Source organism: Eleutherodactylus coqui, chromosome 5, assembly GCF_035609145.1.
Source record: "Eleutherodactylus coqui strain aEleCoq1 chromosome 5, aEleCoq1.hap1, whole genome shotgun sequence".
In the NCBI taxonomy this organism is placed as follows: Eukaryota; Metazoa; Chordata; class Amphibia; order Anura; family Eleutherodactylidae; genus Eleutherodactylus; species Eleutherodactylus coqui.
The window spans coordinates 247,250,705-247,270,028 of record NC_089841.1 but is presented as its reverse complement, the minus strand read 5'-3'; the positions used below and the strand labels follow the sequence as shown (position 1 = coordinate 247,270,028).

The 19,324-nt window shown below is 44.4% G+C and overlaps 2 protein-coding genes across 3 annotated transcripts in view; one reads left to right on the top strand and one right to left on the bottom strand.

The window, feature by feature from the left end:
* The window catches only part of LOC136628496 (solute carrier family 46 member 2-like), a 37,989-nt gene extending 33,794 nt beyond the window's left edge, over positions 1–4,195 (top strand). For both annotated transcript variants that reach the window (XM_066604450.1, XM_066604449.1), the window contains exon 5: positions 1,676–4,195. In XM_066604450.1, coding sequence (XP_066460547.1) covers positions 1,676–1,742 — 67 coding nt within the window. In that variant the 3' untranslated portion in view covers positions 1,743–4,195. The remainder of the gene's footprint in view (positions 1–1,675) is intronic.
* A 712-nt stretch (positions 4,196–4,907) lies between these two features.
* The window catches only part of LOC136628956 (sorting nexin-30-like), a 41,385-nt gene continuing 26,968 nt past the window's right edge, over positions 4,908–19,324 (bottom strand). Inside the window, exons 8-12 of the mRNA XM_066605028.1 lie at positions 17,248–17,443; positions 11,291–11,490; positions 8,837–8,923; positions 7,477–7,629; positions 4,908–6,110 (exon numbers count right to left, since the gene is read on the bottom strand). Of these exons, the coding sequence (XP_066461125.1) occupies positions 6,051–6,110; positions 7,477–7,629; positions 8,837–8,923; positions 11,291–11,490; positions 17,248–17,443 (696 nt within the window). The 3' untranslated portion in view covers positions 4,908–6,050. The remainder of the gene's footprint in view (positions 6,111–7,476; positions 7,630–8,836; positions 8,924–11,290; positions 11,491–17,247; positions 17,444–19,324) is intronic.

Genomic DNA, 19,324 nt, shown 5'->3' with positions numbered 1-19,324 from the left:
CGGCGGCGGTGGGCGGGGAAACATCATGCGGGACCCAGAACGGCGGATCCCCTGGTAAGTATGGGATCTCTGGGGAGCGCCATGACGGGCTTCGCCACGGAATATTCCGCGGCGGAGCCCGTCACGCTCGTGTGCAGCCGGCCTTGTCCTTTTTTTTGTTTATATTTCCCGTGCCATCGCTTCGTAACACCCATGCGCAGTGTAAGTGTGTGTTGATTACGCACTCAGAATGATGGGCACTCTTGTGCAGGATACAACTGCCTTTTTCCACTCATGTATTACGCAATTTCTACTCGCAAATGTGAGCGGAATTGTGTATGGCAATGGATTTGACTGCGTGCGAATTACCAAGTATCTCACACTCAAGTGAGCCGCGGCCTAAGGGGCTACAAACAAATGTTCATGTAGTGCAGGAAATGAGTCGTGTTTGGAAAACTTATGCCAAGGCGCTACGTTATGTAAGTTTGTTTTGCAGCTGTATACAGCACTATCTAGGAATGGGTAGCGAAAGCTAAGTCGGAATTCATACACAGACAGCTGTTTCGGGGGGTTTTGTCCCTCAGTGTACAGTAGGATTCTGGCTGCGAGAGGCCTGGGATGTGGGACAGAAGGGGTTTCATCACTCCTTAAAGGCTTATTCACACAAATGTATATCGACCGCCACCATCTAATACATTGAAATCCAATGCATCAGATCACATGGCCATACTCACAGCATAAAAGCGCCCAGCCGGCCAATATAGCGCCGGGTAGCAAAAATAGTTCTAGAACTATCTTTCGGCCTGGAATATGTCGGCCACTGCATAAACTCCTATGGGATCCAATGACCGTGGTCAGAGAAGGGAGGGAGTTTAGCAGTGTGACTGCTAAACTCCCTCCCCCTTCTTACCTCCCCTCTGGCTGTTTACAATGGGAGGGGTGGAGCTTAACTAAAGGTGGAGGAGGGAGCTTAGCTCCACCCCTGTCCCAACCCCTTCCATTGCAAACAGCCGGAGGGGAGGAGAGAGGTAGTGAGTCGGTAAGGGGTAGAGCCAAGCTGTCTCCCTGATCAATGGCATTAGCATATATGCACTGGGCCTGGGTCATCTGAACGGGCGCACACACAGATTTGTGCGCCCGTTCACCCCATTTACGGCACCAGCAGACGCACGTAAAATAGCTTACGGCCGTGTGAGAGAGTCCTAAATCTCCTCACACACCTTCTCAGTGCTTTCCTTAAGGAGTGAGAATACTCTTCCCGACCGAATAAGACGCATATCAAATCTCCTGATCCAATACCCAGCCCCTACGGCTCCCCACACCTTCCACTTTGCTCGAGAAACAGGTCCAGGAGCAGACGAGGTCTACGATAGGCATTGTTGGTTCGCTTCTCGTTAGGTTTAAACAGCCTTTGTCCAGTCCTGCTCATCCACGCATACAGCGAATGTGAACGACTGAATGTTGTTTTGTTCAAACAAGAATCAATGTATCTGTCTGTGCAACAGGCTGCACGAGCGAATGAGCCAACACCGACGGCACTCGCTCAAACGAGAAATCGGCTTGTCTGAAAGGATCTTAAACAATGGCATTTTCTATGAAATCAGAGCAGGTGGAGACATTTAAATGCTTTTTTTTTTTCTTCTTTACAGAAAATAAGCACTTTTTAGTTGGCAAATATTTTCTCTTGCTTTTGCAGGATTGCAGCCGGCCATGAGCGGTCCAGAAGAGCGCAGAACATTGGCGCAGTTTCCGACCCACAATAAGGTTCCTGATTAATGCTGGAACATCTTCCATTGTCATCTAAAGCAACAGCGTGACGACTCTGTGCAGCAAGAGGCTTGCAGTAAATCGTGACCCACCCCAAATGTGCCATCACAATGGGCCCAAAGGGCAAATGTACACACGCAGAATGTAATAGAATTCATCAATGAGTTTCACGCACGTTAAAAAAAAAAACCCCCGCAGTCTCCTGCACACCAAAAGTCAACATAGAAGTCAATACGGGGGTCTGCAAACCGCAAGGAGATGCGAGAAACTAATTCTACTGGAAAACAATCATCAAGAACTAATTAGCCATTCTAAGAGGTGCGTCTTGTTTGAGGTGTGCAAATGAACACGCCCTGCGGGCGGAAAACGTGCAGTGAAATACACCAATCCGCACGGCCAAAAATTGTTCATTCTGCAAGAACACAGATCTGAGACGTGCGCAAATGTGCTTATGCTCCTGTGAATGAGCCCTAAACTAGAACGTCATTTCAATTCTAACTTTGTCGTTCCAAGTCCCTGACTGCAGGACACATTTAAAGGCTGTCACACAAGTGTTTCCTCCTGCAGGTCAACAATCCCCCATGCACCATCTTGGCACGTCTGCGCGTGTAATGTGGGCCAAGATAGTGCATGTTGTAATCGTTTTTGCACAAAAGGTACTTCTAAAAAGTAATATAAAAGTTTGTTACCGTGTGCAGTACACAGTAAAAACCGCTCGTGTTAGAGAGCCCTACATGGCGGTATTGACTCTAATCTGGCCGGGTGGAGCAGCTGCAGCACTAATGTTATTCTTCGGGCGTCTTCATACAGCACTATTCTCTCCATTGGCTTCTAAAGGAATATGCAGCATGTTCCATTAGAACGCACCAAATGCCCACATACAATAGAGGCTTTGTTTCCAGTGGCAGGAGGAAATATGAACGGCATTAACAATATGGCGCACAGTACATTAACGTATTATACATGCCAGTGTGAGGACACCATAGAGCACAGGTCAAACTCAAGGCCCGCAGACCAAATCCGGCCCATCATGTCATTTGGGTTGAATGACGCAGTTACAAAGTATTCACTCTAATACCAGTGTTTCCCAACTCCAGTCCTCAAGGCCCCCCAACAGGCCATATCTTCAGGATTTCCTCAGATGGTATGATTGCCAGTGCCTCAGGTGTTCTTAGTACAGGATATCCTGAAGACGTGACCTGTTGGGGGTCTTTAGAGCAGAGTTTCCCCATATCCAGTCTTCACACATTTCAACATCTAATCAACATCTCCCTCATTAGAATTGGTAATTAAAGCTCATCAAGCCCGTTTAGTGCCAGCACCCACTATATTGTGGGTGTGATGGAATATGCAAAGTAGAAGTCTAAACCAAACCTTCAAGGAACCCTTACATCCATGAATGTGGGAAGCCAGTTACAGGTGTCACATCCTTGCTACCAACCCACATGAAGAGGACAGGTCAGCCTGAAAAGCAAGGGAACATTACCCCACCCATCTACCAAACAAGGACCGACAAAGATCAGTAGTCTGGAGGGGAAAAAGTTAATAAAAATTAACTATAATGCTGGAAACCTGCATCCAGTTGTTGTACATACTTGAAGACTTTGAGAACCAAAAGCCTTCAAAACAAAATGGTTATAAGAATGTATAAATATTTCTGAACCGCAATAATAAGCTCAGGCGGTACAAGAATTGTGCTCTTCAGGTTAAAAAGGTCTCCAACTGCAGCAATTCCTAACATTAACCCCGTCGGGCACCCCGAATGTCATAGCAATAGAGAACAACATACCGAGTGTGATAGAAGCTGTAACATTGTACTCCGTAGCCTGAAGCAAAGTAGTAAAACAATTGGACTGCCGGAGACGTATTGATCCAACAGCATAGATGTACGCTGTATTGAGATTAGTAGTCGTGGCTGCAGATACAACTGTCATACAACTTTATAGCTGCATGACGCTGAACAGGGGTGCGGACGAGTGGGTCACGGTAAAGGGGACATATCCATGTGGAAGGCTGTGATTGGTTCTGTAGCAAAGCTGCTATAACTAATGGAACACGACACCGCACCTATATTCGGCTAATGTACTAAGGGGGTGGGAAAGGATCTCTGCAGATTCTGGTAATGATTATAACCAACTATACTTATGGAACCTGAGGGGTTTAGGATCTCTGAAAAAAACAAAAATCCAAAACCCACTCAATATATGGTGACTTAAAAAGGTGGAATACATAAATATCATTGATCTGATTACTGTATTATCCAACGTGCGCTGCTTTCAGACAAGCGCATTTCAAATCCTTATCAGATCCATGTTTTGTGGACCGTACTAAGGAGCCAATGAAAATCTATAGGACTAGTCACAGCTGTTAAACACGCTGCATGCGCTACTTTTGTCAATTTTGCTGAAAAATATGTCCATTTTAGGCTGGATTCACACAAACGTATATGGGCTCATTTTTCACGCTGGAAGAGCCAGGAGCAGGAACTGAGCTCCCGCCCCTTCTCCACCCCTCTGCACTATTTGCAATGAAAGGTGGGCGGGGCTAAGTGCCAAGCATTAGCCATGCCCATGCCCCGCCTCTCCCCATTGCAAATAGTGCAGAGGGGTGGAGAGGAGGCAGAGAGGGGGCGGGAACTCAGTTCCTGCTCCTGGCTCTTCCACCCTCCCCCCCCCCCCCTGCAGATAAGGACGACTTATATCGGCTCGGCGTGAAAACCGAGCCGATATACGTTCGTGTGAATCCAGCCTTAGTCTAGGGAAAGTAATACAAAAAAACTGATGCATACATATCAAGATTTGCTTCTATAGCAGCACAGACATCTGTCTGGGATGACCTAGTGAATCCTGCAGGGGGTTGGACGCGATGACCCTGGGGGTCCTTCCAGCTCTACCATTCTAGGATTCTAGCTGGTATTATTCTCTATTGGGCATAAAATGCTTCATTTTCCTCCCTCTGTTCTTGGCAATTGCTCCAATTAGAGGATACAGTGGGGACTTGTGTCAAATCCAGGCCAATGCCTGAATATGTTTATAGTAAATTCCTTTAGAAGTCCATTGTGCCGGTCTCTGCATGGCGATATGAATTTTTTTTCTCCTCATCCATTATCAGCATTTGACCATAAATTATATATCAAGATCAATGAAGGAAAAAATACAAAAAAGCTTTCAAATATATTTTATTATTTAAAAAAGTCATAAACATTTCATTTTTTTTTTTGCACAGACTTCAAAAACATTAACAAAAAGTTCCAATCCGTTGTTCCCTTTGATGCACATCCGTTAAGGCCCCAGTGTAAACTTAGTTTTCTTTCTGCAACCTGGCTCCAAGTGCAGAGATGCAACACTTAGCAGTTTTTACAGTTTCGATCTCTGGGGAAATAAAAATAACATTGAAGAGGAACTACTTCATGCCACCAACACAGCTCATGCGAACATTAGTATACGCCTGTAGAAAGGGGGGAAAAAAGTGTGCACTGTACACACAGTTCAGTACTAACAGTTCTGCAAGGTAGGTTATCAAAAAGGAAAAAAAAGGGGGGGGGGAGGGGGGAACAAACTGTAGAAATGAACTCATTTCCTGGAAACTGGAAAAAATGTCAGAAGTGATGTTAACTTTCTTTAATAAGGCTTTAAAAATTCTGAGCTTTTATTATTTGGAACATTTAAATCACCTGTTTTCTATTGTTTTTCAAGTTCTATGAAAGGGGAAAATGGCAGAACAAAACCCCTCCATTATACCCAGAACACATTGCATTTTGAAATTAATGCCACCAAGAAAATGCCAAAAAAAACTCCCCCCAAAAATAATGTTTGCACAGACTTGCCAATAATTTGCTACAGACTTTCAAGTCCCATCTAGCTGCAGGGTTATTGACAAAAAAAAAAAAAAAAAAAAAAAAAGAAAAAAAAAAAGTGCCAAAAAAATGCTGCAAGACGCTCTGTGTGAATCCAGCCTTACGGTGACGCTTAGTTGCACTCAGCAGGTTCTCAGCTGTACATGTAGTTTTTGCTTAGTGTTAAGAACATGGAAAGCTCCTTCGGGATGAAGCGGCGGACACCTTTTCCAGACGATGGGGTCAGGCCTCTTCTCGGCTCCGTTACAACAGCCAATATCTCTATACACATAATTGTAAAAATAGGGACGGGCCATGAAAATGAGTGAGAAAAGTCGTGTTTTTGTATTGTAACAAATTTTAAAATGAACACTTTTAGCTTGTTAGTTACATCACAGAGACCTGAACACTGAGATTTCTAGTAGATTCAAGCTTAGTGCAAGATGGTCCTCATTTACGTTCGGCTTCTTCACTTGGGCTCTGGTTTGTCTTGCAGCAGTGGTATAATGGATTCCCATGCTGTAAGGCACTATTGGAGAGAGAATTATAGAAAAAGTGAATATAAGCATTAAAAAGGGTTTTCCACCTATGAACTACTGCTGATCTATCCTTACTATAGATTAATAGTTGATTGATCAGGTGATTGGCAGGGATCGGACACCCGGTTGTACAGAGCCTGTGTGTTGCTGGAAACACAGCATTGTACAGACTGCAGTGGCCCAGAATGGTATTGCATCCATAATTCCCATTCAAGCAAATGGGAACTTTGTTTGCTTACCATTTCTGGCCACCGCATTGCATATGGAGCAATGAGTTTCCAGCAACACATCAGTTGCGTTGACTAGCGCAGTGGCCCAACGATTAGATGTGCTCCCAGACAGAAAAAACCCACTGATAAGATATTTATGACTTATCACAAGGAAAGCAATAGATGAAACTGCTCTAGAAATACTCAGTGTTATATACTAGATACCCCTAGGTAATATCCCCTACAATAAAAGTATTTATATTATATTTTAGGGGATATCACCTAGGGGTATTTTTTGCCTTTGGCAATTAGAATCAAGTTACCTTAAGGATAGGTCATCAATAAATAGTTTTAAAGTGGTTTTCAAGCTTTCAACAATCACTATTAGGCCTCCTTCAGACAGATGTATGCTCAACTGCGCACACTTCAGCGCAATGCATTTATGCCATGAATAAGGTCAATGTGCCACTTGACGCATTTTATTCACATCGGTGCGGAACATCCCCTTCACTATGATTTAAAAGGCTATTCAGCCTAATTAGGTCTAGATGTTTTTTTAATTCTTTTCATGTAATGCCGTGTGTATGTATTGAGCATGCATTTGCACATCTCGCATAGACTTCTATGGGGACCCTTGGTGTGCAAAAATAGAGCACGTCCTATATTTTTTTCTATGCACACAAGAGGAAAATGAGAACAAACCCATTGAAATCAATGAATTCTATTCTCTGTGTATCGCGCAAGCAAATACATATGCCTGAAGGAGCCCTCAAGATGCAGGTATCCATCCAACAAACTGGATGCAGGTGTCCATCATTGTACATATGTGAACCAAACGCCTTTAAACCAAAAATAGTTACAAGAATGTATAAATATTTCTGAACTGCAAAAAATAAGATCAGACGGTGCAATAATTGTTCTCTCCAGGTTAAAACCATCTTTTCTTCCTAACATTACCCCCATCAGGCAACCCTTGAAGAGATTTTACCCTGCTGGGGGGCGGGGGACCGGACCGAATTCCCCATAATGTGAGCCGCAGACTCACGCCTTGTGATTGAACCCCAAGCTGCTGGCAGAATGGGACTACATGTTGGAATACAAGTGCGACAGGATCTGACATGAACAGATACAACTTCAGTTCCTTTACCTTCTCGTAGTACTGGATGTTCTTGTCAGCCATACCCATCAGCAGCTGGCGGAAATCTTGCCTCTTGTTATTTTGCCACCTCTCCATGTCCGCTTTTAAATCAGCGTTGAAGCATTCTACCTTGTCCTGGCACTTCTCTACCTCGGTTGGCACCTGGCATCATAAATGGGGACGGAAAATATAAATAACCAAAACATACTGATGAACTAATTAGAACACAAAATAGTATGTGAAGTTTCTAAGTATTAAGATCGGTAACAGCAAACAGATTGCAGATAACCGGTTAACCTCAAGATGGAGACCGTCAGATCCGGATGTCCCCCGAGCAGTCTCTCTCGCTGACGTCAGATAGGTCGGACACCGCCCTCCTTGTTGTTAAGCTTTTCTATTGAATTACTAGTTTGGTCAAGACTAAAAACTCTGCATTTATCAGTGTGGAAATAGAAGAGCCCCCAAGTATGAGGCAGAGCAATAGTGCCTAACATTTGTAAGAAAATGCCTAAAAGCAGGCAAGACGGCCCATATAATATATCGTCCCTAAACTTATAACTAATTAAAAATGTAATAAACCTATATATTCTCATCTGGCTTATTAAAGGGGCTGTACCAAGATTACATGTGAGTAGGGGATAACCTGCTGCTTGATGGGTTCTCACTGCTGAGACTGTCACTGATCTGGAGAACAACGGTCCCATATCCCACTCCGCCTGTTATACGCTATTAAGAGGAAGGCAAAAATCCCCTATAACAAATTCTCATTTAGGAGGGGGGGGGAAATCCTTTCGGATGCTGAAAATCTGAATAAATCTTTAGATGAACAACCCTCCTAAAGTAATTTGTGATATATTATATCTTATTGCTCCAGAAAAGGTGTCCAGTTGCCTCTTGTACTCTTATCTAGTTCGACATCACCATGTCCTCCGGCAGAGATCTCCACAGTGTCACTGCTCTTACTGTAAAGAACCCTCTCCTAGGTTGGTGTAGAAAAAAAAAAAAAAATCTTTCCTCTAACCGTAGTGGGCGCCAACCTTGTTACAGCCAGTCTTCAGTATAAATAGATGATGGGAGAGATCTCTGTATTGTCCCCTGATATATTATACATAGTTGATAGAGCAACCCTCAGCCGTACTCCTCTTAACTAAAGAGAAGAGGGTCAGGGAGGCTAGGGGTTATTTAATCTCCTTTCTAATGGTCATGTGACATCACCCTGCCCCTCTGTGCTGCCATCTGCCCCAGTAAATATCTGCTCAGTGAGCAGCCAACTTCTTTACATGTTACTAATGAATATCAAAAGAAAAAAAATGTAATCAGCAGAAATTCCAGTAGTGAAGAGATAATGAAAAATGGAAGTTAAACTCACTCCTGTTTTCTCCTCTCTTTTCAAGGCTGCGGCCTCCAGTTTGGCCTCATATTCTGCTTGCACTTGATCCCTTTTCTTCAGTACACTCTACAAATAGACAGCTTCGGTTATTGGAATCTCAGCACTCCCAAAAACTTACAATATGTCAAATGTTATCAATGTGTTCTAAGTGACAGACTGTCAGCGGTGGAACACCCCCTATATATTATATAGCCTCCCAGTGTGGAATGTGACAGATGTCTGATCACTCAGAACATTCACTAGCAATAGAGACATTTATCAGTAGCACAAAACCATTAAACACCACATACCACCCCCCCCCCCCCCAAAAGCCATCCTTATAGAACTGAATGCAATAGTCAACCTCTGATCTGCAGCAAATTAAAAACCCTTATTGAGAAAAAGTGTTTTTAAAAATCTCTCCAAAATGTTTATGCAACCTAACCCTTTCCAATCCAATGTCGGGCCTGCCCAGACATCATTTCCCTCCACAGCTTATGTCGGGACAGGTCCGACACTGCAGTGCAGGAGTCCATCTGCACCCAATGTTCAGACACATCGGGTGCAGATGCACTCCTGCACTGGTCCTCATCGAGGACCCCTGAGAAGGCAGAAAGGGTTTTTAGTAGAGCTGAGCGAACGTACTCGGATAAGCACTACTCGTCCGAGTAATGCGCTTTATCCGAATATCGCTGTACTCGTCTTGAAAGATTCGGGGAGCGCCGCTGCTGACAGGTGAGTTGCGGCGGGGAGCAGGGGAGAGCGGGCGGGAGAGAAGGAGAGAAAGATCTCCCCTCCGTTCCTCCCGGCTCTCCCCTGCAGCTCCCCGCTCCGCGGTGCTCCCCGAATCTTTCAAGACGAGTACAGCGATACTCGGATAAAGCACATTACTCGGACGAGTAGTGCTTATCCGAGTACGTTCGCTCATCTCTAGTTTTTAACCCTTTCTGCCTTTTTTACACATTACATAGCGCTCAATTAGCGCCATGTAATGCACAGAGATTCCGGCCGGCGATCATGTGACCGCCGGTGTTACCTGACCCCCAGCGGTTACATGAACGCCGAGCCGGGAGCCTGCACCGTGGGGAGACACGTTTACCTGTCCGGCGTCTTCCGCATTCTCCCTTCTGCCTCCCGGCCATCATGTGACCGCTGGGTGCCACCTGACCCCAGCAGTCACACGATTGCCGAGTCGGGAGGCAGAAGGGAGAATGCGGAAGACGCCGACAGGTAAGCAGGCCCCCCAGTGCAGTGAGCACCTGCACCCTCCTGAACTCTGTCAGATCAGGAGGGTGCAGGGAAAACTTATTTTTTCTCATCCATTCTCCCGAGCTTCAATTTATTTGGAGCTGGGGAGAATGGATGAGAAAAAAATAATTGGATTGGAAAGGGTTAAGAGGTTTTCTGTGGCAAATGCTATTGATTATGTATCATCAGGATAGGTCATTGATCGACTGGAGCCAGTTGCTCCGGACCCCGACCGATCAGCTGAGCAGGCACATGCCGTCAGCACCCCAAATACAGAGGTCGGAGCTGAAGCAGAAGAAGTCTATGCGTCAACCTCTGTGATTGTAACTGCAGGCATGGCTTATGTTGATTTCACTGAGGGGCAAACACCCCTAAACAGCTGTCTGTCTGGATTGGCTTTCAATTCTCAGTCATTATTACAAGGCTGGTATTAAGAGAGTCTAACATTGACTTGCAGGAAGCTGCCTTGCGATAGGTGGCACTAGGGGGGTATTGTTCCATTGGTTCTTGAGCACCGCGGCTTAGCTAATCAGAGCCAGCGCTCGGTGAGCCAATCAAAGCCAGCATTTCCAGGTTGTGGGGATTGTGAACATCCAAACCAGAAAGCGCTTACTGAAAACTACAAGCCTGCCAGAGATGCAGAGAAGATGTGTGGCGGAGCTGACAGCGCCTCTTAGGGTGATGTATATTTTTATGCAGCTAGGCCTTATTTTAGGGTTTATACAGTACAACTTCCTACTGTAAAAATTGCATCGCACAAAAACCGCGTTTTCGTGCGATGCGGTGGAACAGAAAGGAAGATTCTATAGGGAAGCATGGGCTAAAACCTCGCAAATCGTGACAATATTCAGCAACCCGCTCCCGCTCCCCCCCCCTCCTTCCCCCCTCGCAATGTAGCAGCCTAAACAACATCGCTAATGTGCAGGAACCTATTAGAAAGCACGGGCTTCACATACATGCGATATGTATCACTGTCGCATCGCGAAAAAAATCTGGCAATTTTGTGGCCCGTGTGAAAGCGGCCTAACAGTGACATTAGTCGTACGTATGCAGAGGCAAGTATTGTGTCATCTTGTGGAATTCTATGAATGTTTCTAAGTGGTGAAGACTTATGAATGCTTTTCAAGTAGCGTGAACATAATCTAGTCCAGATTCCAGTTACAGCAATGATGCAGTAGAGCAGAGTTTACATTCCGCTGATCTCACCTTCATAGATTCGGAGTAGAGGATATACTCCCTCAGTACTGGCAGGAAGTCCTCGGTCATATCTTCTGTGAGTTCCTCCAGAGCCGTGCTGCAGTTCCCGACGCAGGCGGACACTCCCTCCAGGGGCTCACGTAGCTCTCCTTCTAGAGCGCTCCAAGTAGAATGGACTGGGCCATATTCTCGAAGCTCCACCAGGTATTCTAGTGTAGAACATAAAGTTTATCAGAGACTACTTCGAGGATTGCAGTAATGCATGCATAGTGAACACAAATCATTCATGAGGATTTATGGGTGAATGGAGGGGGGGGGGGGGGTGAGAATTGTACAGCACAGATAACACTTCTGGCCTGGTGACCCCCCCAACATTAATTCAGCAACCATAAACTTTCACTCCCTTATCAGTGTCTAGTGAAAAATGTTGGTTTCTGTTGCAGTATTCCTTGAAGTGCAAGCCAATCACATCCATGTTTGTGCCTTGTCATAAGTATGTGTGTATAAATATCCACGCCTCTTCGGATCCATTTCATTGAAGCCTGAAGAGGAGCCCTGTGTTGGTTGGTAACCTCGCATCATCATGTATTTTTGTCAGCCATTAAAAGGTATTATATCTATCAGATTACTTGGTTTCTCTTGCTGGGAACAATCAGATTTCGTTAACACATCATCCACAAAAGTTATACGGGGAGGTGCAGAAGTAGTTATTTTTTAATGCAACGCAAGTACAAATTCAGTTCAATGACAGATTGTCAAACGGAAATGAAAACTGAACATTCAGAAAGGACATCTAATGTCTGTTTGACATAGCGATCAACCATCGTACCCTGAAGATTGATGCAAGCTTATTGACGAAAAGCCACATAATTGCAGGCATCCCTACAGATTCTAACTGGAATGTTATGGAATTCCTCAGCGATACGAAACTTCAAAGTTGTTGATTGATGAAATAGGTTGAGTGTGCACCTTACCCTTAAGATAGCCCCAAGGAAAAAAGTGGGCTAAGATCCGGTGAGCGAGCTAGCCAGTCCACCGAACACGACAAAGTGTCAGCTCTACGTACAAAATAGGCTTTATTTCCTTTATAGACATGAGATGCGTTTCTACCGACAAGCGGTGAAGATCACATCAGCCCACGGGCCAACATCTGCCTGATCAGTCCCATTTATCCCATCATTGGATTGGGAGATGCTTGACAACATGTGGGGGCAGCAGGACGAGACCACCGCTCATTATGCACTGCGTTCCTGACTTTTTTTTTTACTTGCATTAAAAATGAAATAATGACCGACTGCTCAGAGGTTGTAGAACACCTCAATGTTTCCAGGGCTTATCTCACATGAAGGCTGTCCAAGCCCAGCAAATAACAGGAAAGGGTTCAAAGGGTCAAAAGATTAAAAAGCAACAAGAATCTGAATTCATGATTTTAACCCCTTAAGGACAAAGTGGACAACAGTTTTTATTTATTTTTCGGGGGGAGGGGGGCGCTTTTAAAAAGCCGTAACTTTATTTTTCTTTGTACATGGCCGTTTGAGGGCTCTTTTTTTTTTTTAAGCAGCAAACTGTAGTTATTAATTGCAGTAATTATTTTCCATGGACAGCACTCTGAGGGGTTTTTGTGAGATGAGTTATCGGTACCATTTTGGGGTACATACGCATGTGTGATCACTTTTCTTGCATTTTTTTTAGGAGGCAAAAGTGAACAAAAATAGGCATTTTTCCTACATTTTTAGGTATTTTTCACAGTTTTTGCTGTGCAGGATAACTAGTGTGTTCAATTTATTGTACAGGTTGTTACAGATACGAGGATACTAAATGTGGGGGTTTAAATATATATTTTTTAATACAGACAGGGGAAAGTGCACAAAAAGGTGTTTTTTTGGTTTTTTTTACATTTCCTTACGTGTCCCTGTAGGGGACTTGAACCATAACAGCTATGCTTGCTATGATAATGCATTCTCACTCACAATAACGATTGCAGGCCATGGCTGGCCCAGACACAAGTTGCCATGAAAACCCATTGGCCCTCTGTGATTATACTGAGGATTGCCGATGATGTCACAGAAGGAGCATGCTCCCTCTGTGCAGAGGATACATGCTACTACGTACATTAATTGCAGCACATAAGGGGTTAAGAATAGGGATCAATGTTCTCATTGATCCCCGCTGTTGCAGCTGGAGGCCATCAGTCACAGCCGACTCCCACTGCGGAATGGCTTGCCAACCACAGGACACAAGTTTACATCCTGTTGCGTTCCTTAGCTTTATTCCAACACCTATAACCAGTGTTGGAACAGACTGTATTACACCCTCTGCTTCAGGATTTGGATAGTTTTGCTCTTCAGGACGGAGCACATTGGTTAATTGTCATAATGGTAAGAAAAGGAAGCAAAGAAGTTAGATAATTATAACCCGGAGAAGTGTCGGTCTGTGCAACAGAGACATTGCCAAAAAAGCCAAGGAGGCGGTCCGTACAGTTACCTATACCATCAGAGACACTTGGATAGGAAGAGGTCTGGAGAGCAAAGGCCACTACAAAATCAGAGACAAGTTTTTTGAGAGTCAGCAGTTTGTATGATTGGCATCTCAACACACAAAACCTTCCATGCAGCAAAAAAATTAAGAGAAGACTTATCTGCAGGTCCGACAGGTAAGGTATCAGCAAGAAAGCCACTAAGATTTAAGAACAAAAAACCACCACACAGGATTTTTGTAGACCAATGAGTAGGTGAAAGGTTGGTTCCCGAGTGTGTGACACCAACTGTCAAACATGGAGAAGCATAATGGTCTGGGGCTCCTGCTGGATCCAGGGTTGGTAACTTACATAGGAAGCCTGACACACTGGACAAAAAAGGGCCACTACAGCATTATGATAGACCATGCAATACCCTCTGGTGTACGCCTAGTTGGTCAGGGGTTTATAGTCAAGAAAGACCATGATCCAAAGCATACTTCTAGGTTATGTCAAAGCTACTTAAGACAAGAAGCAGCCGATAGGCTCCAATAAATGGCCTTCACTTTCACTGAGTTTGTTTGGGATGAACTGGACGGGCTTTTTCAGCATTAAAAAAAATTTGCTAAAAAAAGTTAGCTTATACTCGAGTATATACGGTATTCTATTTAACTTACAACCAAGTTCAAAGACAAAAAAAAAAAAGAAGACAGAAAAAACAAGCGTTAAACCAGTAACAATGCATTATTGGATCTATACATTGTTTCCAGGCATTCACAGGCAGTTTGTGTAGCGGCTCTTCTAGTCATGCTGAACAGATGCTCTACGTTTGCATCTGTATCCAAGGCAACCCCAGGCCACCAACACGACCATGGGCTCATCAATCCCCGCACAGGATGCTGAAATCCAATCTAGTCTAACTTAGGCTCTACTCAGATCTGTGTTAGAGGCTTCATTAGGAGCCTCCGGCGCAGGTCTGCACTAATTACTGGACAAAATAATAGTCAATGGGTTCCATCGGGCACGTCTGTGAGTGACGTGACAGCGCCAGCACTTCCATCGTTCAGCTGCTATGACAGAGCCGAACAATCAATAACAGTAGTGTGAACAGCCTTTGTGGCTTTATTTCAGGCTATCAAAATTATTCAGCTCCCATTTCACACTAGGTTTACCAAATCTACAAACTTTCAGCGGTTTGCAAAAAAAATTTAAACAATTTAAATAGTTCAAAACTACTAATATCTCACCAAATTGGACACAGAATGCTAGTATTTACTAAGACAGGCCTGCCAGGAGAGATGAACTCCCCCAGATAGGTTTGCTGTCAGTGAATGCCACGGCTATGTCATTATGTAGCGGATATACCCAAGAAGAACATCCACATGTAACATGTGGATTTTGGCGCAGATCTGATCCCCTCATTTAAAGAGGTGAAATCCACAGCAAAAATGGGCACTGAGGATTTAAAACCTGCGGCACAAATCAATTAAAGCTGCAGGTTTTCTCTGTAGTGTGAATGATACTTCCTTGAAATCTCATCCATACTGCCGATCTGTGGGAACATAAACCTTGTGGCACTGCGGATTTATTTAGTTCATAGAAGATTCTATCAATTTGATACAATTCTTTTCAGCCTCCAAAAGCAAAAATGCAATATTTACTGTCAGCAAGCAGAGATCTAAAAAAAGTGATGAATTTAAAACAGCTTTGATTTAATTACTTCCATAAAAACTTGCCGATATCTGGCTCCTCCAAATCTTCTGAAACTTGCACAAGGTAAAGCAGAGTATTACACAGGTGGTGCACGAGATCCCCACGTACAGTGGGGGAAAAAAAGTATTTAGTCAGATACCAATTGTACAAGTTCTCCTGTAATTGCCATCATAGGTAGACCTCAACTATGAGAGACAACATGAGAAAACACATCCAGAAAACCACATTGTCTGATTTTTAATGAATTTGCAAATTATGGTGGAAAATAAGTACAAGCAGGATGTCTGGGTCTCACAGACCTGTAACTTCTTTAAGAGGCTCCTCTGTCCTCCACTCATTACCTGTAGTAATGGGACCTGTTTAAACTTCTTATCAGTATAAAAGACACCTGTCCACAACCTCAAGCAGTCACACTCCAAACTCCGCTATGGTGAAGACCAAAGAGCTGTCCAAGGACACCAGAAACAAAATTGTAGCCCTGCACCAGACTAGGAAGACTGAATCTGCAATAGGCAAGCAGCTTGGTGTGAAGAAATCAACTGTGGGAGCAATAAATAGAAAACGGAAGAGATACAAGACCACTGATAATCTCCCTCCATCTGGGGCTCCACGCAAGATCTCATCCCGTGGGGTCAAAATGATCACAAGAACAGTAAGCAAAAAATCCCAGAACCACATGGGGGAACCTAGTGAATGACCTGCAGAGAGCTGGGACCAACATAACGAAGGCTACCATCAGTAACACACTACGCCGCCAGGGACTCAGATCCTGCAGTGCCAGATGTAGCCCCCTGCTTAAGCCAGTACATGTCCGGGGCCAACTGAAGTTTACTAGAGAGCATTTGGATGATCCAGAAGAGTATTGGGAGAATGTCATATGGTCAGATGAAACCAAAGTAGAACTGTTTGGCAGAAACACAACTAGTCGTGTTTGGAAGAGAAAGATAACTGAGCTGCATCCAAAGAACCCCATACCTACTGCGAAGCATGGGGGTGGAAACATCCTGCTTTGGGGCTGTTTCTCTATAAAGGAACCAGGACGACTGATCTGTATACATGAAAAAATGAATAGGGCCATGTATCGTTAGATTTTGAGTGCAAACCTCCTTCCATCAGCAAGGGCACTGAAGAGGAAATGTGGCTGGGTCTTTCAGCATGACAATGATCCCAAGCAGACCGCCAGGGCAACGAAGGAGTGGCTTCAATAAGAAGCATTTCAAGGTCCTGGAGTGGCCTACCCAGTCTCCAGATCTCAACCCTATAGAATACCTTTGGTGGGAGTTGAAAGTCCGTGTTGCCCAGCGATAGCCCCAAAACATCACTACTCTTGAGGAGATCTGCATGGAGGAATGGGCCAACATACCAGCAACAGTGTGTGCCAACCTTGTGAAGACTTACAGAAAACGTCTGACCTCTGTTGTTGCCAATAAAGGATATATAACAAAGTATTGAGATGAACTTGTTATTGACCAAATACTTATTTTCCACCATAATTTTTCTGATTTTTAACAAATTTGCAATGTGATCTTCTGGATGTGTTTTCTCATGTTGTCTCTCATAGTTGAGGTCTACCTATGATGTCAATTACAGTCCTCTCTCATCTTTGTAAGTGGGAGAACTTGTACAATTGGTATCTGACAATTCTTTCCCCCCCCCCCCCCCCCCACTGTATGAGCTGAAAATATATCAGAGTTGCCCAAATTCAATATACAATGACTATTATCTATACAAATCAATAGCCCTGGGAGAATAAACTAAAATTTTGATCCCGGAGAGTCAGCAGGTCAGAAGGACATACCTACTTCCTCTTTGATAATACGCTGTGCTATCCTGTCAATGGTTCCAAGTTTCAGTGCAAATGTGTCCAAGTACTCGGTAACTGCTGAAAATTCCAATGGTCGGTTTCGGAGTTTGTAACCACTTGTCACGTATCGCACGGACTCCCCCATCTTGGAAAGCAAAGTGGCGCCCTGCTTTTTGTGGCTGTTCAGATCCTACAAAGCCCACAGATAAAGAGAGATTACTAAAAAGACCAACTTTCCAGGGTTTAATATCAATGATAAAATGCATTAGTTGAAGTAGTTCAAACGATCATTTCCCATAAAGTATTCCCTCAGCCCCACCCCTCTACAAAACATCGACTTCTGGGCACATCACCTCTGTTTTACCATTTATCTTCATTGCATCCACTACTTTAAAAGGAAGTCTGTCTCCTACTGTTAACCCTATAAACTAAGCTTATGGGCTGAAAGTAGGTGACCCTTGGGATCCAAGGATGGAGGTTTTGTACTTACCTTCCCAGTCGCTCCCCCGCTGTCGGAGCTGGAAGACGCTGCTCAATGCATTGAGCGGCGCTGATTAGAGTCAGCCCATTATAAAGTTAGAACACTCCTGTTGGGGTATCCAGACTGAGAGCCGCCATGGAAATCGCCTTAAATCGTACTCTTGTTTTGAATGATTTGGATGACCTCTCACGCTGAACCCGCCACGACTGAAGAGCGGCACATTATTTTACCCCGTGGTGGGCAGACACATTAGGTTCCTTCTGCACATGAGCCGCTCCCAATTTCCCAAGATGACAGCCAGGTTGTAGATGACATAGCAGATAGCATCCAGGTCAGCCATGATAAAGAGAGCCAGCTTAGAGGAATGTACACTGGCAGCTCTCAGTGTAGATGGGTCCCCATAACTGTTGGGAGCCAATTAACTTATAACTACTTTACCAAAGCTGTGTAGTACTACTCAGCAGTATGCAATGTAGATTTTGAAAAATGGTGTGAAAACTAAAAAATATGTGGTGGGAATGGTTTGGTAAAGGAAAACCTGGTGACCAGCTTCAGTTAGGATTACCAAATGTAACTGGTTCGTGCAGGGGACGTTAGGGCAACAAGGAATAATGGAACTACTTTGCAATTAAATCATTGAATACATTTTTAAGCAGAAGTTTGATTTTTTTTCCTGTGGATTAAAGAAAGTATACGAAAGGACACTCACCCCCCCCCCTACCACCACCACCAAAAAAAAAAGCCACTAAAAGTTGATTTGTTGCAAAACTCGGCATGGCGTTACATCTCAGGCAGATATACAAATGATTAGAATTGTGGCTTGATTAGATGATGGTCTTGTCACCCAAGACCCTAAAAGATGGTTCCCTTCGCCTATAATTAAATAGAAAGGCTCTCGGAGGCTCCTTGTGTGTAGTGACCTCTTCTTCCGCTTGGGTAGAGCTTGTTGACCATTAGACGCCTCTACGACACAGAGAAGAGACTTCCCCCCCGTTACCAGAGTCTGAGAGGGCGCATTATTGGGGTGTGAGAAGCTGGACAGTGGATGCATGAGGGCACACAAGAGGACTTGGCTTGGGACACCCTTGACAGACCACCCGTAAAGAGCGCATTAGTGGAATGCAATAAGCTGGATGGTCATATCAACAAATTGTCCACCACCTGGGCCGTTCTGAACAGAGGATGCGTGTGGGCACACACAGGTGACCGGGCTCAGGACCCCCAGACAGACCACCAGCAGAGGGGATTGTCTAATCGTTTGACAAGCACAAGCAATTCCAACAGTTTTGTTGTCCGCCATTCAGAGACAGGGGGCGCCATTGTTACACCCCTGTGTCTGAAAATCTTCCAGATGCTTGGCTAAAGGACTCTCTTGGCCTTGCGGCGCTCATTACATGTACTGCGTTTGAAACCCACCCAGTCGTCTGTAGTGGTGTCGTGAACGACTAAACTGGACTGTGTTCGTAACTGGAGACCTCAGGGTAAGCACCTTAATCCTGCCTTTGCTGTTGAGCGGCACACTGCCCCGTGCTGGTGTGATGGTCTGGGTGAGGGTGTCATTGCATACAACAGTCATCACCCCCAGTAGTG